The sequence below is a fragment of the Poecilia latipinna genome, unplaced genomic scaffold (genome assembly GCF_001443285.1).
Source record: "Poecilia latipinna isolate Pla-1442-1.1 unplaced genomic scaffold, P_latipinna-1.0 Scaffold130, whole genome shotgun sequence".
In the NCBI taxonomy this organism is placed as follows: domain Eukaryota; kingdom Metazoa; phylum Chordata; class Actinopteri; order Cyprinodontiformes; family Poeciliidae; genus Poecilia; species Poecilia latipinna.
This window is the reverse complement of record NW_015112746.1, coordinates 206629-229158: the sequence shown is the minus strand read 5'-3', so window position 1 is coordinate 229158 and position 22530 is coordinate 206629. Positions and strand designations below refer to the sequence as shown.

The 22530-nt window shown below is 38.7% G+C and overlaps 1 protein-coding gene across 1 annotated transcript in view; it reads right to left on the bottom strand.

Moving 5' to 3' along the window:
* LOC106945148 (CUB and sushi domain-containing protein 3) overlaps nt 1–22530 on the bottom strand; it is a 305581-nt gene that overhangs the window by 80443 nt on the left and 202608 nt on the right. The window contains exons 20-30 of the mRNA XM_015028609.1: nt 20008–20108; nt 19713–19781; nt 19372–19528; nt 16857–17180; nt 11854–12120; nt 10703–10894; nt 10316–10454; nt 9054–9241; nt 6192–6310; nt 4174–4249; nt 3947–4063 (exon numbers count right to left, since the gene is read on the bottom strand). Of these exons, the coding sequence (XP_014884095.1) occupies nt 3947–4063; nt 4174–4249; nt 6192–6310; nt 9054–9241; nt 10316–10454; nt 10703–10894; nt 11854–12120; nt 16857–17180; nt 19372–19528; nt 19713–19781; nt 20008–20108 (1749 nt within the window). The remainder of the gene's footprint in view (nt 1–3946; nt 4064–4173; nt 4250–6191; nt 6311–9053; nt 9242–10315; nt 10455–10702; nt 10895–11853; nt 12121–16856; nt 17181–19371; nt 19529–19712; nt 19782–20007; nt 20109–22530) is intronic.

Genomic DNA, 22530 nt, shown 5'->3' with positions numbered 1-22530 from the left:
TACATTAGTGGCTTGTAAAGAAGCACTGGAATCATTTTTATTTCAAAGCACCAAATAACATTTGAAAAGTAGGACGGGGCGCACAAGCTTAAACTTATTGGGAATTTTCTCTAATCCATAAATCATCAAGGTGACAACATACTGCCTTAAATATTTGCTTTTGCCATTATCTTACATGAACCCTTTTCTAAAATTTTCATCAAATGACCTTAAAAAGAGCAGAGAAAACAAACGTTTTTGCTATCTTAGCACTGGGTTGATTTCTGAACCTAAATGATGTCTAGCTTTATTAAATATTCAAACTGTTTTTTGATGCATGTTTTGAGTCACTGACCTGTTTGCACACCCAGTTATGTAAAAGTTTCAAATAATTTCAAACAAATCTTCACTTCGAAGCGAAACTGGTTACGCTGTTCAGAAGTCAAGCAGACTATAAATTCATTCATGTGGAGGTTTTCAGACAGGAACATTGTGCCATCTGCCAAGCATGTTGTTGGGGATATTTTATCAAATATTATTGGGGATATATATACATATATTTGAGATTAAGTATCTTTGGACTAGACAAATTTAAAGTGCACATGTTGATAACATCGCTTATCTATGTACAAAGGGCACATTCAAAAAAGTAGAGTACAAATGCATCTTTAAGTCCCCTAAATTATAACATTTATGAACACAATGAGTGTCTGTAAACTTCTCACATCTTTCTATTTTAGTTCTCGTGTACAACCTAGTTAGAACATGAAACGTCCTACCAGAAAAAAATGTAAAAAAAAAAAAATAAAATAAAAAAAATAATAATAATACATTTGATTAAAAACCAACACTAGAAGACTGGCCACTTTTCATTCCTTGCCGACTGTTGAGTTGATCATAAAATGCAAATTTTGCCCATCTGCTAAAATATTCCAAAAAAAAAAAAAAACATGTCCACCATTTGCAGATTTTAAAAACCACGATGGATCAATCTGATTAAAGTCTCCGTCACTCTTTGCTGCAATGCTGACATATGGTGCTGCAGTAGGAGAAGTTCACAGCTTAAAAAGGTTTCCAAGCTGCACATATTTTCAACAAAATGACAAACTCACCCGCATTTCCTCACATATGCACAAATTAAAAGAAAAAAAAAAAAAAAAAAAAAAACACGGCGCACAGCAAATGGCCCAACACACACATATAAAAACACTGCTGGCATATTCCTCCCTCATACTGAGATAACAAAGGATGGCAAACAGTATAACACACACTAGGAGGGGATGATCACAGCAGACCTGCTCCTTGGTGTGTTTACCACACGGCTCATTGATGCCTCCCTGCACTAAACTCACATACACCCGTGGGACATCGGCAGTCATCTGGGTCCTAATATGTCTCGCAAAGTTTGAATCAATCTTCGGGACGCGTTATCAGATGATTGAAAACGTTTTACTGCTCATTTAAAAGCTCCTGATATCAGATAAAAGGAAACCTGGGCAACAATCCCTGCAGAGCTGCCATGCCTTCAGATGAGCCATCTGAGTGGGTGTCCTGAGCCGTGTGGTCCTCCGAAAGAAGGTAAGGCACTTCTGAAAGGGAAATTTGGCCGTGGTTTTCCCTCCCAGATGACGGTTTTGAAACTAGGGGGGTTATTTGAATTAACGGTGAAAATACCATCAAGCAGCCGAATCCGAAGCTTGTTAAAAAGCCTATCAAAATCATTTGACAGAACATAAGCAGAGAGTGGAGGCAATTCTACCACATACAAGGCCGTGTTTGAAAGAAAGTCATGAAAAATCATTCCAAAATCAAACTTTTTCGTCTATATTAAAGATGCTGTGGTTGAAAACCAACCCTGCACAATACCCCGAACACACCATTCCCAGAGTTGGATTCATTGATTTCGATGAGTGTTTGTTGTTTAGCTGCCTGTAGCAGCACTGCTGCTGATTTATTAAATGAAGCAGTATAAAAACGCAGATTTCTAAACCAGCCTTTAACGGAAAACGATGATGAAATAAAGTGCCTTACATATTTGTTTTATTTAGCATTTTGAATTAGTTCTTTTTGACACTATGTGTGCTAACATTGCTGTGTGTGTTTATTGGCTTTTTCATGAATTTAATTTATCTTGCATTGAACCATTTCTATGTATTTCATATGCATATTGACTGTGTGGAATTATTCATAGTGAGAGCAGAGGTATTTATTTTGTGTGCACACTGGATACAATTTGATTTAAGGTATTTAATATTTATTTATTGAAACATTGGCCCTGTTTTTATAACAAAGACACCCCAGAGATACTGAACAGTCCACATATTGGTCGTCAGTCACCCTGGAGGCGTCCAGGTAAAAAAAAAAAAAAAAAAGAATCCAATTCTGGGAGTGTCCACCATTCATTCCCGGTTCTCCTTCCTGGACTGAGACCTCCTGCGAGACTGTTTTACTCTGAGCATCAACGCGTTTGCAGGAGACGGTACCCTTGGCTCAGCTGGAGGCTCATCACTGAACTCGCTGAGAAGATCGGCACCTGTGCCGACATGCAGGAATCCCGGACACGGTTTACTTCCAGGTGGAAGACGTCAACAAGAAGGTTAATGGTCTGAAAGAAGCAGAGGGCTGCAGCTGACTGGAAGAGCATAAAGCCCCACCAGAACAGAGGAAAGTATTGAAGAAATTCTCAGATGCTGCTGGCAAGCCAACAGGAAACAAACCTGGATGGAGAGTTAAAAATGGGGCAATAGCAGGGACGGAATAAAAACTGATGCTATGCTTTCGAAAACCCGGTATCCTTATTCCTCCAATTCACAACTATGTGAGTGGATCTACCACGTAAACTCTCATTGCAACACATTAAAGCCACGTGACAAAGCATCCACTCTAAACAGTTTTGCAAAGCACTTTATCTGTTCGATCCACGTAAGTTTGTTACAGAAGTAACAAACATTTTGTTTAAATAATCGGCAACCTACTGTTAAAAATTTTCAACAGCATTTCTTGGTTCCCTTCATTAAGTGTTCAAATCTATGTCCAGATGGAGGCCACTACTAAAACTTGGTTACAAACCAGAAGTCATAATACAATTTAAGGTAACACTTTATTTGAAGGGGTGTGCATAAGACTGACATGACACTGTCATAAACGCCTGTCATGAACATAAAGAAGTCTTTATGAATGTTTATGGCAGCTGTCATGAAGTGTCACTCGGTAAATAATGACACTTTTAATGCAAAGTTGCTCTAAAAGTGGCATTGAAAGTCCATTAAAAATGCCAACTTTGCATCCAATTATCAAGATTTACAAAATCATGCAAAGTTTATATAAAAAATGTTACGCACGTGTATGAATGACTCTTTGGAGGGCAACAAATCTATGCGGGTGTCCACTGAGCCCTGCTCTCGGAGGTGCAACTGCTCCTTACCTCTAATAACCACACTTAAGAGCACAGGCCCATTTAATGTGAAGATCCCCCTGCAATATTCATCTCTCTCCTAACGTGTCGTTGGAGTCTGAGTCAAGCACCACCAATCAAATGTGACAAGATAAAAACAGTATCATCCTTAAATGTCATTTCAATTATGAAACCCCGACCTGGCATCAAATGAATGGCCACCAAGTGTCCTTTCAGCGTGTGGAGAAAAAAAAAATAAATCACTGCTGGTTTCTCGGCATGCTTGAAAAACTCCAACAGGCATCCTTCAGGGGTTCCTTAAGCAGCCTCATTAAAAATCAGACATGTTTTAATGTCAGTTTGTTTCACTGAGTATAATTCAATATAGGGATTCTTGTCGAGCAGATTTCCTGCTCACCATCTCAGCATTATGAACCACATATACCCTTTTCGAGTTGCGCATGCGAGCATGTGATTATTTAAAGTATTCCAGAATATTAGTTTGACATGAGACCATTTCATGCAAATTCCCTGTCCGAACCCTTGTGTGCTGCGAGAGTGGGTAGAACTTACCAAACTCTCTCGGCACGGATATGGAATACATGCAGGTCTGTCCGGAAGTGTAGTTTCTGGGAAAGTTTGGCGATAAGACGGTCCCTTCCGACCCCGTGGAGCGGCTTCCGCAGGGAGCTGGAGGCGGTAGGAATGTTAAGTCGCACAACAAGAAAGCAGCAAGTTCAAACAGTACATGCACAGAATAATTTAAATTGAATTGAAGAATGGTGCAAAGGTTATATCACCTTGACAGCTAGGCAAAGCTCTGTTCCATCCGGGCCTCCCATCATCTCCCATACTGCAGGTGAGAGTCGAGTAGCCCTAAAACAAAAGAATAAGAAGACGTTAACCAGTTTAAGTTTTCCAATTCAACCATGTTTGGGCTGAGCAACAGAACTTAGTCTGTGGTTTGTGCACAGAAAAATCTCCCTGCCAATGCAAGACAGCGTTCGGTGGAGGTAGTGTGATGGTTTGGGGTGACATCTCCCTCCCTGGAAAAAGGAACTAGGCGTGTTTTCACTGAAGGCGTTCTCAATAAAGACAACGACATGAGATTCTGCAACCAGTGGCAATTCCATATCACTCATTCTGTGAGTGAAGAGTACGGAGAGGCTTGACTGTATCCTGAGCTCAGCCCCGTAAAAGACTTCTGAGATTAGTCTGTGAGTGACGTTTGCAGCAGAGAGACAAAAAAAAAAACAAAAAACAAAGTCAGACTTGTAGCAAATGCTGAATGAAGAGCGTGATGCAATCCCTGAGCACCGTGTGATGAAGTGGCACGGAACTGAACATCCCAAGCTGTGATGGCTGTGCACAATTTTTGCAGACGTTCCCGACATCCCTTACGTGAATAAATTGTTAATTGGCAAAAAATGCCTTGCTTTTTCATACGTCAAGTAATGTAGAATAAGAGGCAGAAATGATTAGTCTTTGTTGGGCACAACTTAGATATTTAACTCTGCTGTTCAACCCAGGAATGCATTTTCCTTAAAATGGTGGCACAATAAAAAAAAACAAAAAAACAAAAACAAAAAAACACACGCTTTCCAACAAGATGAGATTTATTGCCACAAAACATTGTTAAAATAATAAATAAAATAAAAAAAAACAGGGAAAAATATCCTTACTTTTTTTCTGCGCTAAGTTTATTTTAATATTTTAAGTACTATGCATTGACATTCTGCTGGCCAATAATATATTTGCTCAAGTGTGGAAAGATCATGTTAATAGAAAAGAATGAGAAATTTTTGTTTAGTTTTGCCGACGCAAAACTAAACAAAAAAATAAATAAAAAAGCCCCACTCGTGTTTTTAAACAGCTGCACTTTCTTCCATTTCCTTCAGGTTAATAATGTAGCTTTTGGTGGAATTTATCAAAATCTAGCATTAGTAAAACTAAATTACGATTAAAACTGTCTTTAGTTCCCATGTTTTTAAAACTCCGGCTCAAGGAGAAGCCAAATAAATAATATCATTCTTAATTCTTAAATGTAGATTCATTTTTCTGCAAGTTAGACTTGCATGTTTCCTTCCCCAAGCACAAAGACACATGAGCAATTATAATCTTACTGAAGCTGCTAGCTACCTAGCAGCTAACGCTAAATAGGATGTATGCAACCAATAGTGCTGTTTGGATATTCAACTTGTCACCAGATTGGACTATCAGCATTTTCTCAGAGTTCCAGGCAAACCCTTGTACTCTAGAGTATCCTAGTTTGTGGAGCGAGTTTGCAGCATTTCATATTTGCTGTTGGTTTTTACTAATTGCAGCTATTTCCTGTGGTTGCAGCATTTTTTGTTTGCATTTGTTTCGTTGAATGTAGTTTTTTTATTCTACTTTCTGTGATTGCAGCACTTTTTATCTGTTGCACTTATTTATTTTTTTTTGTATTGGTGTGCTTTGGAGTTTGCATCATTCATGCGTTTGCAGCTCATTTTGACATTAGCCGTGTGTTTGTACCTGTCGGCAACCGTACAGGACCGCTTAAACTTCACTAATTTCTGATTTCGTTTATTTTTAGCAGAAGGCAAAAATCCATGTTTGGGGATCTAGTTAGAGTATTTTTGCTTTGCCCACAATTACTGTAAAGAAAATAAACTTTTCAGAAATGTAGATATGGTACTCAAGAGATTTTAGGTGTCTGGTGAAGGAGCTATAGAGTAGGTAAATTCCTGAACAATTTGGCTACTATTAGGACCTCTTTCACCCTCAGTTCAACAAATCAAGCTGCCAGCTCGCAGATTTTTTATCCAGGTGTTTGTACCTGCAGAACATATCCTGCTTCACAGTAAAAGGTGACTGTCGAGCCCAGCTTGTAATCGGATCCCAACCTGGTCCCGTTCAGAACCACCCCTGGGTCAAAGCAGGACTCCCTCAGTTTGGCTGTAATGGAAAGAGACGGAGAGAGAGAGAGAGAGAGAGAGAGAGAGAGAGAGAGAAAACAAAGAAAAATAAAACAAGTGTGTTTCTCATTAGGAAAGGGGATAGACAAAGAAAAAGTGACAGGCACACATTGGTAACAAGGCAAATTAATATTAACCAAGTCCATTGCAGTAATGAAAAGAGGCAGTCGCAGTGCTGGCCTTTCCATCAGTCTGTTTGCCTTAGCAGTCAGTGTGAAGATGGAGCAAGAACGATAACTTTATCCCTCAGCTCTTTGCATGCCATGCGAACGACGGCCGCGGCCCTCCCTCCGAAAGATTAGCAGCCACCTGCATCAACTTCACACTTAATTCCTGAGTCCACAAAGAGCCAATATTTATTCTTTTGTGCAAGTGTATCAAAGTGACACCTCCTGACAGACTGCTTCAGCCCCCGACAAATCAACAGGGACTCCATCGGGAGGGCAATCTTTCTTTTCATTTTGAAAACACTGTGATACATTGTGTAATCAATAAGAGCAAGTTTGCCGCATACGCAGCGGTGCATGCATACAGTATGGGTGCTGTGAAAGCAGCTGGATGTGAAAATGGAATATTTCACACGTTTAGCACCGACCCTGCCGTAATGAGAGTTGGGGAAAATTCTGTCAACCTAAAAGAGCGATTTTCCTAGCCAGGTTATTTATGAAAAGCAGATTAGACAGAAAAGTCCCCTAACACGATCGTTTCGGGCAGAGTACGTTAATATATATATATATATATTTTTTTTTTTTCTCCAAATGATTTGAGACGTGAGATGTGAAGAAAATAATAAATGTTTGATTGCGGTAGAAAATGTAAATATTGCCTGCATGCCAGTGCTTGGTAGATAATGACGTTTGTGTTTAAAAAAAGTCATTCAAACACAACGATAAGAAATTGAATCTGAATTTTAATTTTATTATCATTACTTTGGAATAATCACTGGTTTGGGTATGTTTGTCACTCTCTTGCATCTCTCCGTTTGTTAACAATTTACAATATTTTCGAATTTAGAGCTCAGAAGGCCAATTATTGTCGCGTGGAATCAGCCAGAGCTACGATTAATGCGTCGCCTTTGGTGGACAAGAATCATGGTAAATTGGAGTCCTGCAGAGCGCTTGTTGTTTGTTGCTCAATGTCTTGTCATCTTGAAAGAAAAAAAAAAAAGTTTGTCCGTTCTGGCTTGCTTCAGTCTTGGGAGATGTACTGTAGTTTGAACAAGAACACTATGCTACTCACTGTTGCCCCAAGAAGCAGTTCTTAGACCTTTTCTAGATGTGCTGCTGTTTTGATACTGCATGCATACTGGAATGGAGGAGCTACTTCAAGAATTTGTCATGCAAAGGTAGGTGAATATTCTTTAATGCAGAAAAAGGACCTAGGTAGCATAACATGAGCTTAAGTAATTGCATTATTGCAGCACAATGACATTGAGTTGAGTATTTGGAAAACGTTGCTAAATACTCTATAGGATTATTTCTTAAACCTGTTATTTCTTATAACAGGTTTTGATGGTGAAGACATCCCTATCACGGCTGTAAACAACTTTTTTTTTTAAATCTTTTTTTGCAGGAGTAGAAATAGTTGTTGTCTTTTGATCTTTTAATAGTTTTATTTTACTTTTGTGTTTAAATGAAATGAAACAATGGTATTTTACAAGGTTTATTACACCATGACAATCCCGTGTCAGCCAAGAACAATTAGTGCCGAGTCCAAAAAGATTAGTTTGAAAGCTCGCTGGTGATGTTTCAACGTCCACTGCCACATTATGTTACACCAAATTTGCACGCTGGTATTACAGATCAGAGACGGATTGTGTCTTAAGAGCTCTAAATGGCTAAACCGCACAAAAAGTGATCTCCCACGCTGGTTATTCCTGTGGCATCCAACGTATTTGCTTTCGCCAAATTGAGATAATTCCCACCTGTGCCCACACGCACAACCTTTCCTCTGCGCGAGCATTTTAGTTGCCCTGCTGTGAAAGGGCTACAAGGGAGGACGAGATGCATTACCAGGGCACCGGTGGAAAACACCAGCTTGAAGAGAAGCAGAAGCTAGTTGGTCTGTCGAGACATGAGCTGAAAACAGATGTAAGCACCAGGTGGAACAGCGCCTGTGAGATGGTTGACAGGTTTTTGCAGAGCAACAGCCTGCAGTCTGTGCCGTCTCATACCGTCTCCTCAGGTGAAGAGAGGGAGAATCTTAACATCTGTACTCTCAGAGAAGCAGACATCTCAAATGCAGGAGGAGATCATCAAGGCCCTAAAACCAATGAAAGATGCAACAAATCTCTTGTCAGAGGAGAGCAGCCCCACCATCTGTTTGGTTGGTCCTTTGCAAGCTCATCTTATCCAGTACACAAGAGGACAGCATGGGAGAGTCATCAGTGGCCCGAAAAAAAAAAAAAAAAAAGAAGTGCGCTGTCGTTAGGGACCCATACAGAGAGATACACTAGCAAGCAGAAGAGAAAGAGTCTTTGGTTTTCCCTTTGGGCAAGAAATAGTAAAGTTGTATAGAAGAGCAAGTTTTGAGGCTCCAACACTAGGCTATAGTTTTTTTTTTTTTTTTTTTTTTTACACAATGGTAGCACACAAAAGTCAAACATTTATGTCTTGGAAAAAATTGGTTTTGTTTTGGGCAACTGAATATTTATTGAGTTAAGGTGATCTGAACTCCTTTGATCTGTTTGAACAGACCTCTACGCACATCACATCTAGTTTTACCTTTGTACTCCAGGTGAAAGCCAGTATATGAAACAGAGCCATCACTGCGGAAGGCTAGAAGCATTGTGTTGGAGCTGCTCTCTATGCGCTCTGGAAGTTTGCTGTCCTGGAAGCTCCCGATGAGAGGACTGTTGCTGTCCGGACCGTCGTAGATGTACAGGAAGTCGTAGTTTGGCTCAATGTTGAAACTGAAGGGGAACAAAGACAAGATAAAGGAGGCGAGAACTGATGAGAGAAGTTTAAATGTTACGTTTAAAATTAAACTGCCTTTGTTGTCAATTTAAGAAAAGTCTGTGAAACGGTAAAAGTCCATTTTAAATAGTAGAAAACGAATGTAATGATTACAAATTTCAGAGATTTATTTCTGATGGGAAAACAAGTAGAACATGCAACACAATGAATCAGATTATAAGACATACATTAGCATTAGCTTAACAAGTAAAACTAAGGTTTTAATCTACAGACTAAAAACTTTGTCAACACTAAATCTGATTTTTGTATTACAAAGTGAAAAGTATTTAACAATATCTCTTCCACCCGCATGTTGGATCGATGGCTGAAAGTAAATTTAGATTTGTTTCAGTTTAGATTTGTTACTGTTTCAGTAACAGGATCCTTTTTACAGAAAGTTTATTTATATCATTCTTTCTTTAACTTCTGTCAGCAGTGGAGTGCGCGAGTTTGGAAATATAAGTAACTGACAAAAGTTGTGAAAAATGTACTATTTTAATTTGCTACTATTTTTGTTTGCAATAACAAGTGTGTCAATTGTGCTAATGAATTAAAAGTTGTTCAAATCTATTTAAAAATATATCACTAAATATCACATTTCAATAAAATAGTCAACCAGCTTTTTTGAGTCGCCCACATAAACACACAGCGTAACACATGGCAACAGAAAAGGAGCTTGTTAAGTCGCCCTGTTCTTGGATGTAGTTATTTGTCCCAAACCTTTTCCCAAAGCATTAGAGCAGTAGGAGTTTATTTTTCTTAGAAGTACACAAAAAGTTCCAGTAAAGTCTAACGTGCGTCCCACCTTTTGATTTCAACGTAGAAAATATTAAGCAGCTTTTAAGCCGACATTCTGACTGTAACGTAAATACTTCTTGTGGTTAATGTATAGCTTACACAACAGCATAGCCATAGCCGACACTAAATAATAAGTAAAAGACTTCTGGATTGGAAAATGTTGGCACAAGCGCTTTAGGTTTTGAAAAGCCGTATATGGACATCCGATGCTGGATATTCAGTTTATAGGTCACCTGATGAAGGCCAGCGACAAGACGTAGTCTGAGTTGACAGCAATGAGCCAGTCGCAGTCCTTTGAGTGTGGGTAGGGATGTGGATAGTTAGGAGAGAGGATGAACCCATTGGAGCCAGTCAGATTTCCCCCACAAGGTGCTGCAATAAGAACACAATGTAAATATATATCTTATTAGCGGTAAAGCGCCACATATACATGCCACATATAACTGAGATGAATATGCAAATCTCTATGTCTAAATATAGACACAGGCTATATAGTCATTCTTTTAGTCACTGGCAGATGTGTCCTTGAGTCATTTTCTGAAACCGAACAACTCCAGCTGTGTGAATGTAGTGCATCTGTTTCACGTCCCAGCAGAGTATGCTGCAGCTAAACTTTTCACCTATGCAGACAGGCGGGCTGGGCTGCCAGTAGTATCTGTTATCCACTTGTATGCAGGTTATTTTGTCGTCTCCCTGGAGCTCGTATCCAGGGTCGCACTGAAAGGACACCGAATCCCCCGGCTCACGGCCGTCTCCGCTGCGCGTGCCGTTCATCGGCACACCTGGGTCCCTGCAGGCTGTGGCTACGGAGCCTGGAGAGAAGAGAGAGAGAGAGAGAAGGGGACAAAGTGGGAAATGCAAGAAGAAAACAAAACAAAAGAAAGAGAGCAATTACAAAAATCAGGGTCAAACTTTGTGTGCAAAGGTGTATAAACATTGGACAAATGCCTAGTGCTTGAACCTTAAATATTATCTAATTACACAATTCTGTTACACGGCATCTGATGTTTTAAACAATGCTCAGAAAATGTTTTCTAAATGGATTAAAATAGCCTGAAAAGTCCATGCCCAGCTATAAGCCTCCCACCCAAAATGATAATGCAACTGAGTATTAGGTAACTGTTCTGGAAATGTGACAGTGTCATTTCGCTAGCCCCAATTACAAAGTGATATTCAAAAAATTTAAATATGGATTCCAATGAGACTCATTTGCCAGATCAAAAGTGACATTGTAAATTTCAGTTTTGAGTAAGAATAAAACAAATATCGTATGGCAAGCATAACCTATTTTTATTACATTGGACCTGAAAAAACTCAATTATTCTGTCTGTTATGTAATTACTACTGATAACATAAAATCAGGACATAAAGAATATGTCCTGATTCTGTCTTCACCAGAGAAACTTAGGCTATAAACAATTTACAATCAAAATTCTTCCTTTGGGGTCAGTACTTAAGAATGTCATTTTTAAATGTTTTTTTCCTGATATTGATTTAAAAATTCCCTTAGGAATTCTAAAAACTTTATTTAATTTGGTTCAAATGAATGAGTACTAGAAATATTGAGTCTTTCAATAACAAGTCGATCATGAACTACATAATTATATTCTTCATTATTAGTTTTAATAATAAAAAAAAAAAAAAAAATCATAAGACCAACTCAACAAAAACATGATTCAGATCAGTATGATTAAAAAAAAGACACGAGTTTTAGAATCAAAATGGATCGATGGTTATGTTTTCTTAGTGATTTCTAAATTGTGTTACTTACTGGAAAATTCAATGGCAAACCCTGACTTGCTGATGTAAAAGTCAGTCTCAAACTGGACAGTGACTGTGTTTAGAGTGGAATGGATTCCCTCTGGAAGCAAAGATCCACTCAGCTCTGCCAGAGACATTTCATTCTCAGGCGGGCCGTCCCAAACTTTCAGCATGTCGTGGCTGGCTTCCGTGTCAAAGGCCAAGAACTGAAGGCTGCCATTTAAAAGGGAAGAAAAATCATCAAGGTTAAGATATTTCAATACGAACTTTTCAGACACTCAGTGTTGGCTAATCAGTTTTAGATCTTTGCTGCTCTTGCGCATAACTGACAAAAGATCTGCAAATGTTTTGTAAAATTCTATAACATTTATTTTGTAAATCACAAGCTTTTTGTTTTAGATGGCTCTAAATGGGAACACCATTAGATGTCTTTAAATGGGAACACCCGTGCGAAATAATTTTGAAAAGGAGAAAACACAAACTAGAGATGCACAGAGAAAACGGTGGCTGTTCCAAAATCGGACGATTCTACGCTTGACCAAACCTGATAAGTTATTGTCCAGTTGGGAAGCCAAAATCTGATATGTTCCATGAGGCTTTGTTGCCTGTTCATTCAGGCTGCCACAATAGGGATATGAATGTCAAAAGATAACAACAAGCTGTTCTTTTTTATATTTTTATCCTTTTGAATAGCCCTCTGCTGTCAGTCAAGAAATATGCTGGATTAGAAAATGTTAGCAATCTCTAGGAAACCTCAAAGTTAAGTTAAAGGCTTCTAAACTCTGCACTGAACACACACACACACACACACACACACACACACACACACACACAAACGAGACATTGCATTGTAATCATCATGAAAAAATTATATTTTTACAACACTTAGATTTGCATAGAAACAGCATTACACGCCCACTACCGAAGCCCTACAAAGGCTAAATTGGTAAAAACAAAATTTAAATGTGTTGATTAGGTATGACAAGTCAACCATTTATCTCTGTGGTATTTGTTTATCAAGGCAATCACACCGGCTAGGTGGACCTCAGGGGCTGCTTAGTGATCATCAAAGACCAAAAGTGACTAAAAAGAAAAAAGAAACCGACACCCCGCCTCTGACTCTCGCTGTCTTTCTCACTCTTTCTTCCCAAACAGAACATGACGAGGGGAAGCGAGAGGAAGGGGAAGAAGGAACAAAGTGCTGATCTTGCACTCCTCCCGGAAGAAATCACCTCACATTATATAACTAAAATAATTCCTCTTTTTATACTTTGTCTTTTCCAGTTATATACTTTCACAATCTTCATCGTCTCTCTCTTGCTTTTCCTCCCTCTGAAAGTTCCTCCTCCCTCAGGCTCTTCATCACAGGAATATATTATCTCGGGTAATAGGAGCAATATACTACATTAGGACAGCGAGAGGACACGGCGAGAGGATGCAAAAGAAGGAGGGGGAGAGAGGCAGAACCAAGGGGTGTAAAGAAAGAAAAACTTTGAGTAATAATAAGAAATATAATATTAAGACCAGCGGTTAGACGGGGTCACAGTGTGTCAGTGCTAAAGTATAAAGTCAGGGAATTTTAGCCAGTGGTTTTTATGAGTCTTTCATTATTAATAGTGAAAAGGAGAGAGACTTATTAAGCTGAATTTCAAATCAAAAAGTTGAAAGGCAAAATATGAAGGAAGGAACATCTTGAAAACATTGAGCTGACTGCTAAGCCTGCCGAAACCAGTTTGTTAGTCTCTTTGAATGAGCTTTGCATTTATTTGGGTGTAGTAGTGTATTTTTTATCTGTTCAAACTCTGTTACAACTGTTCGCTGTTTTTTGCTACTGTAGTACTAAAGATCCTTTTATTTTTCTTGCATTCCAAGCACTATTTGAGTATTAAATCGAAATGCTTGGTATTCTCATAAACACTTATCAGCAGGATGTATTGGGAGTAAATATCACAACACCAACATGAAGTTTAATGGCGACATTCTGATTTCTAGCTATAAACCTGTAACTTTACAACAACTTTTAATTTACAAAACCCCCAAAATATTGAATATCTCATTCTAAAAATATCTCCTGTCTTCTGAATATCTCCTCTCCTAAAGAAAGGAAATATCTTATAGTTTAACCATGACAGCAAAAACAAAAGAAAAAAAAAAAACAGTCAGAAACATTTGGTTCTAACTGTGGTTGCTTTTAATGTGTTTTTACTTCATACTAACTCTGAATTGCTAAATAGTTAGCAGAGATGTTCACATCAATTTCCAAGTCAAGTCTCAGGTCTTTTGCCCCGAGTCTAGATTATGTGTCAAGTCTTTGAAGGCCAAGTCGTAATCAAGTATTGAATCTTTGAGGGGCAAATTCAAGATAAGTCTCCAGTATTTTTGCCCGAAGCCCAAGCGAAATCTCAAGTCGGAGAGGAGCAGGTCCAAGCCAAGTATCTGAGGAGCAAGTTCAAATTAAGACTCGAGTCTTTTGACACGCCGACATTAAAATTCTCACATCAGATGCATGTGTTGAGGTAGGAAGTTTACTATTCAGAAGACGGGTCCAGATGCCTATCGAAAGGTACTTTTCTAAGTGAAAGTTAAAGAGGACAGGTATATGCAGAAGATCAGCTGACTCCTGATAAATAAAACCAGCTGGGTCAGACCAGACAGGACTGCAGCAGATAACTGGACCACTTATCGGTCTCTCCCCCTCACACACTAGCAGACACACTAAGAAGACGGCTCTCTCAACGCATGTTGTTCTGAACGTTATATAGTGACTTACTTTCCTTTGATTAAATGAAATAGAAACAGTTTGAAACTTCAACAAGGGACCTTTCCTTAAGTAAGACGTTGTGGTTTTAAACACTACTTCAGTTCAACTTTCACAACAATCATGTAGAACAGAAAGTCAGATAAACACCTAAAAATAATACGGCGATATTTGTGCGTGGATGTATTGGGCAAGTCCTCAAAATCACACTATTTAGCTATCTAAGCTACTGTTAGCATGCTACTATTCATGTTTGGTCAGCACTGGACATTTTACATCAGAGGTATAATAACTAATGTATACAGCTATTGAACAGTACTTTTCCTGTGGCAAGTAAAAACAATTACAAGTCTATTTTGGGTTACCACTGTAACGTGGCTGACTTAACGTTATAGTGAATGGAGAACTTATTTTCCTGCGCAGGTTGTATTACTGTGACACGTTAATATGATTTCATAAAGTTCTGGAGGCCTAAAATGCCTGTAAAGCATTATTGATTTGTTTCAGTCAATATTTATGACTGTGGCGTGATAATGATTCATCCGTTTGCATACCGGGAGAATGAGTGAAACCGCAGTGAAATAGAGTTGCCTATATAGATATGTGTCAATACTCCAATGGGTGTTTCGTCCCAGTGTTTTATTGTTTCTATAAAATAGCAGGTGCTTTGATACATTAGTCTGCAGCAAAAAAAAAAAAAAATAGATTATTAAAACTATATTATGATGCAATTCTCATGAATCGGATGGTTGCCAAAGCCTTTAGCATTTAACAGGGATATCAATAGATGTCGATAGGGATTATGCCTGAAGAAAAGGAAAGAAAAATGGTGCGTAGAAGCAAGTAGTTATGCATAAGGGTCAGAGTGTCCAGCTGGTATAATCAGCAGAAAAAAAAAACAAAAAAAAAAAACGTCATATTGTATAACAGAAACACCTCCAAAGCAAATCTGTCATGTCAGAAACCATATTAATGAATTTCTGGTGTATCCTGCTGCATGCTCATTTCAGATTAAAAGACATTCCATCATTAGAAGAAATATTTTTCTGATTACAAATTACTTTTGTTCACACACTATACTCTACCTGCTTTAGACCACATCATCCCTCTCAACTGGCTGCATAAAAAGGGTTTGTTTAAGTGCAAAGAATATTTCTTCAGTCTTTTACTCCATTTATCCCTTAAAGTTTTGATTTCTCAGGGTTGTGACCTCCGTCTGCATTAAGATGGATGAAGACTTAATGATTGGAGAGGTCTGCATTTATATGATGGACATTTGATGGTGGAAAAACGGCAAGACTTTTAATGAAGAGACTTAAAGTTTGAACTCTTGCAGCTTTTGCAGTGGTTCATTTTGTGGCAGGCGGAAAGCGTCTTGTACCTCCTGTCTTTATGAAGTTCTGAGGCTGCAGGGCCAGCTTTTTTCTTTTTTTTTTTACTTTAATTGCAGTTTGAACAGCTTTGTGCCATCATGAAATTTGCTTGTTAATGAGTTGCCTTCCAGGTTTGAGCTTCTTATCCGTTTCTACAACGCAGACTTGGTTGACAAGGTAATCCAGAGTACAGGACACTAAGCAGTGATGATGTAATTATTATTTTTACTGAGGAATGACACCATTTACCAACATCCAACATTTTGCTTAGAATACCTGTCTGAAAATATTGGCAAATTGCGACAAGAGATGGAGAGTCAGGAAACTTGCTAAAAGTTCTTGAATTCAATTTTAAAACTCATCTTAGAAGAGTTTCTGGTGACGTCTATGATGTGTAATGCACTGCAGGTCACAATATGATTCATTCATACCGGTGTTAACAAACATGCTGGTTAACAAATGCCATAAGGACTGGTAGAAGATCTGTGGCTGCCTTACTTGCTTCCAGTCAAAGTTTATTTCTGGCTCCACAAAAAAAACAAAAAAACAAAAAACTTTGTTTTTGTTTTTGATGGAGATTTTTGGTAATCTTCGATGATGTATAAAAAAAAAATCTTATGTTATGGAGGAGAACCTGAATGCTAATTTCCTCCTAGAGCCCAAAGAGACAGGACTGTGTACAAACATTATTGACCAAAGCAGATATTTCAAACACCAAGTCACTCTGCTGCATCATTCTTTAAATATACCCAAAATATATTACACAAATAACTTGTTACTTGTTGATCCTTCCCGTTGAAGATGAAGTTATCCACATGGCTTGAAAGATTTTCAAGAAAATGTGTGTAATAACTTTCATGTAACGTTCCCTCCAAATATCTCAGACTGTAGGATAACTTTCCGCCACACCCCTAAAACAAGCGGGACACCAAATCACTTGGCTTGAATGTGGGGATAGGAGGCAACTTTGTTTCTCGTTCAGTGTGTAAAAGACATAATGTAACAAGAGCATACCTATGCAGGACGGCAGAGGGTTATCCCAGGCTCTCCTTTCACCTGTCATACACTTGAGTGTCGAAGCCCCGTGCAGAGTGTAACCGGGCTCACATCTGTATGTGATGCTGCTCCCAGAGAAATGGCCTTGGTCGTTGACTTTGAATCCAAACTGAGGCACACCTGGGTCCTCGCAATGAGACAGCTCGAAACCTGGGAGGAAGGAAACAGATCCTGACAATGCAGACCGTTCAAAATGCTCGTAAACAGGACATGGAGGGCCGACACAGGCGGACCGGACCCCGGTTCTTTGCAGATGCACAGCAGTGTTCTATAAATATTTAGCTCACTCAACTATTCTGTTCTCAAGCTTCCTGATATCACAGACTCTGTTAAGCTCTCATCCCAATTTCTTTGAAAAGCCTAAAAAAGATACATAGGCATGAGACGTACCATTATTAGGAGTGATACTGGAGCGTGTATACACCTTATCCAATTTAAGGTTGTTTTCCACAGTCTGTCTGAGCTCAGTTGCCATGGTAATATTCAGAACATGCAGTTAGTGCACAGTTTCACGGCGTGGGATTTGAATAGATTTATAAATATCCTTACAAGACCATAACAGGGATTTGATCTATGACATTACCCAGAAGACAGGGCGCGCCAGTATTTGAGCTTTCTCTTGGCAGAGTAATGCAGGTGCATGTCTAAATCCTCAAACACGGCCATTTGGAAAGCGGTCCTTTTTTTTTTGTTGTTGATTCTTTTCCAAGTTAACAACACAAACACATCTGTCATCATCTTGGGAGTGAACGGCCGCCCATCTCAAATTTTATTTGTTACAATATTTGAAAGAAAACAAAAGACCATGAATTATTTATTGAAGTGCGTCTCCAGAGTTGTACTGGATTACATCTTTCATTCTCCGTTTCAGACTTACATAAAACACATTCGAGCTCAGAGTCAAAACACAAGAAGAAAATGTTGGCGCACAGCTCTTAAGATTAATGTCCTTTTGTTTGATGTACTAAAACAATGTCGGAAAAAGCGTGAGAACAGCGAATGCGCGCTGTTTCATGCTACTCAATCAGCATAAAGACAATACGGCCTCAAATAACTACTATGCTATGAAAACATTTTGTATGACTCAGCTTTATTATGTAGAGTTTATAGATCAAAATGTGGAAATAAGAGGATGCTGTCAAATGCGTGCACGCTGCTGTATCCCACTGTGACATCTCGGCTCCAATGGCTTTTGTGATAAAATGAGGCTAATTTCTGATAATTATTTGGTTTTACAGAGTGTTCTTTCTATGTCTTGTTTAGCGAGCTCTGTTAGGCAAATACATGTTTAGAATGTCATAATCTGATTTAGGGCAGCATGAAAGATCAGGAATTTAGCGATTTTCTGCTTACTTTATCAGAACAAAACATTAGCTCTCTGATCAAGCTACGTGTATCATTGTTTGCATTTCACAAGTTAACTCCAGGTAGATTGTCCTTTTGTTAAGAAAATACAGTGGCTTGTGAAAATAATATCCATTGAACTTTTTTCACATTTTGACACATTGCAACCACAAACTTGATTGAAATTGCGTGGTTGGTGTGTGTGACAGGCCAACAGAATTTAGTGTGGTATCATGAAGTGGAATGAAAGTTATACATGATTATGTATTTCAACACTTCGACAAATAAGACGTAACCAAAGGCCTTCGAGAATCCCATAATTAGTAAATAGAGGACTGCTGTGTGTAATTTGAAATTTAAGGCAGGTTTAAGCACAAATATTTCACACCACAATTTTTTTTTTCTTACCAGGAAAAAGAAAGCAAACGTTAAAAGACATGACTAGTCTAAGAGGCAGAATCACAGGAAAACTCATGATAATGCTTTACGAAAACCTGTTACAGGCTGCAAGAGATTTGTGGCAGGTAAAGGTTAACCACCTACCAGGAGAGCAATCCTGCACATATAACCGGAGCTACAGTGAAATGGTTTATATGAGAGCATGCTCATGTGTTTGACTGGTCAACTTAGCAAAGGTGGGAAGACGTTGACAGATGCTTTTAATCTGTTCCGACTGATTTCGGGCTATTTGCAGAGTCTGTAGATGTGCAAAGATCGAAGGCATGCAGATGTAATTGCAGCAAAAAGAAGTGTTTCTTAAAAGTATTGATTCAGAGACGCTGAAGAAAAAAAAAGCACACTGTGATACATGAAAATCCTGCATGGTTTTCCTTTCTCCTTTACAATTACACAATATATTGTGTTGGTTTATCACAACAATAACACACATTGAAATCTGCAGGTGCAGGTTGACAAAATATGAAAGCCTTTGCAAGGCTCTATAGATGCATTCCAAAATATGCAGTGAGGTGATAAACAGCACTTATATTGAACTTACTTGAGTAAACCAGTTTGAATCCTTCTCCAGTGTCTTCAGCATCACTGTAAAATTCCAGCCAGAGGTGGTTTGATGTGGAAATCAGAGTCAGGCCCAACATGGACGAGCCAGTGAATGCTCCAAGAACTTGAGCAGTGTTGTCTTTGCCATCATAAATCTATACAAATAAGAGAGCAATGCTCTTGTTATGAAACATACATTAAAAGAAAAAAAAAAAAAAGAAAAAGACAAATCTATGGCTTGATTTCATTTTTAATGATTTACTTCAGGCAATGGACACAGATATCAGATAGGTATAATGATCCAGACAGTCCTTAATGTATGTGTGTGAGTGCATTTACCTTGAGAATATCGCCCTGGGCCAGATGAAATGTTCTAGCTGAGATGTTGATGCCTTTCCCAGCTTGCACCTTGAGTCAACATGGAATACAGATGAGGTCAACCGAGAAGCAGCACAGGCAACATGCATTCAACATGCCTCAAAAATGGCTATTAAATTCTACAACACTTGATACGGATTTTGCAATTTGCCAACTAGGATCCGCGGGAGTCTCTGTGGTCCACTTTTACGGGATGTTTTATTTAGTCCAAACACTATGGGTGAATACCAAACGCTGGGAAGATTTTCAACTTTACCTGGATGCTGTAGATGCACTCGTGATTGTTATCGTAGTTCATTGGGTAGTTTGGAGACAAGAGGATGCCTTCGTTATTTATGACTGAAGAACCGCACTCAGCTGAGGACAAAGAGAAAATGTGATGAGCATATGATGTGAACATTTTTTATTTCAATCTCAGCTATGTTGGGGAACCTAAATATGAACTTTATTTAAATATATGTAGAACAATCTGTCTGAAATGTAATAAACTGTGTGCATGGTAATAATTCGGTAATCTTTTTAAACATCTGAACTTTCGAGCTCTCAATTTCTGTTGGGCAGTGCAAAGTTCAGAAATTATCTTACATACGCTCCACTCTCTGGACTGTTCTCATCTGCCCTCTATTCACAAAGTCCCTGCCTCTGTCATCTCTTTTTTACCAGCACCCCTCCCTCCTACCCCCTTTCCCTACTGTTCTGTGTCTATACGTGTGTAATAGTCCTATTACAGCTGTCATATCATCAATAAATCACCCCGCTACAGTTTCCATTTAGAAAATTACCTCTTTACCCTCTCCCTTTTTTCTTCTTAATTTCCTCGTTCTTGCGCTTTGTCCCTCACTTCCACTTTATATCACTAGTGCCCCCTTTATTCGCCCCTATTTCATTCCACCCTTCTCCTTTGCTGCTATGTTATAACTCTTGTTCAGCTTTTTTTCCCCTTTGTATTTTCATCTCAATTCATTTTAAAAGAAAAGAAACCTCTTTGTTGCCCATCCAAATCGTTTTAGGCACTGCTGCATAAAAACATAGACCCATTTAAACTCAGATAACCTGAGTACCACCCATGGTAAGCAAAGTGCATTATTTAAGCCCCTTTTCGCACCGAATTAAGATTGCACCACGGCGTTAAAAACTGGAACGTTGATTGGAACAAACAAAAATTGAAACATTCAGAACACTGGTGGTCTCTTCAGACTCTCGGAAGAGGTCTTTTGGGGTACATCAAGAATTCAGAGTGCTCCCCACTTCGACTGATGGAGTGTGAGAGTTCCAAGACTGGAGGAGCGAGCAATGGCACCTTATCTCCGACATGTCCCATGCAAACCAGGGCAGATTTTTCATCGGAGAGTTTGAGGAGTTGTTCTATGCCAGAGCTAAAACCTAATTACGCCTTTGGCTGGCAACACTAAGTAACTTAACGGACCTATTCTGCTCTTGGCAGTGCAGCTGGTGTGCAAACTGCATCACTTCACTGCTCTGACTGCAATCAACAGAATCTAACTAAGCTTGCGAGATAAACACTCTATGACATCTAAATCTGCAAATGCATTGCTAAGATTCCTACATGCTGGGCTTGCACTTGGACAAGGTTCTTAGCTTGTAGAGAAGCTACACCTCCAAATTGCACATGCAGGCTGACTGACCTAAGGAACGCTAAAGTTCAGGTTACAGTTAGTTCAAAGTCGAAACAAACCTCATGTTTGGTGATGAGAAGGAAGCGCAAGATTAAACAGTTTTCTAATACAGTGATATCCTAGCAACAGATCAACTTGTACACTAATTTCAGACCACAGAGTCTTAGATTATCAATGATGAGCCGATGAGTGAAAAACACACATTCTGGATTTTAGGTGTCTTTTTAACTTCATTCCGCATATTGTTCAAACAAAGTGCTGAGTCCAGGTTAAAATTATTAGGCATGCTGGCATAAATAGAGCACTGCACCCACTACAAAACGTCAGCGCCTGTATCTTCTTAGGCTGCTGATAAACTGACGATATTTACTGAAACTGACGGTGGAGGTGCAGAAACCTCCGATAGCTCAAAGTAAATGATGTAGACAGTGAATATAAAGTAGCATCTAGTGAAAAAACTAAAAACGTCCATGGAAAGTGTGTAAAATGGAACAGTAGAATAAATCTTTCACCCTAGAAATGAATTTTTCATTTTATCTGTGATCTAGCAATGTTTGGAAAGTCTTGAAGATTTTAGAGACAACTGGGCAGAGATAACTGGGTGTAATATGGGAAGTAAAGTCTTCCATTTTAAAAAATAATAAACTATGCCTGTAAATCCTGTCCTTTAAATACTTCATTCAACATATCCCATTCAGTTCTGATCGGTGCACTGAATAGGAAGGGGCTAACTAAGTGCAGGACAAGCCAGATGTATATGAACTTGACTCAAAAGTGAAACATTTTATATTTACCAATTTCAGCAACAACTAAATTTCTTTGGAATGAACTTTAAACATCTTTTAAAAAAAAGAACATAATATAGAATGTGACTAAGAGAATGTAGGAATAAGAGTTAATGTATCAAAAAAAACAGTATATTGTAGGTGATTTAATCTTTAACATCTGCTGATATTCACCTCCAGCTCCAACATGTCACGTAGCAATGCAACACAACATACCATACAGGAACTAAATATAGAAAAAAAGGAAAAAAACCTCACTTTGCATTATCAGTCTTGTCACACTGATGACAAAGAACCTAAGACGTACACACCACCACTGCAAATACGATGCGTAGCTGGAAATAGGATTGTAGTGTG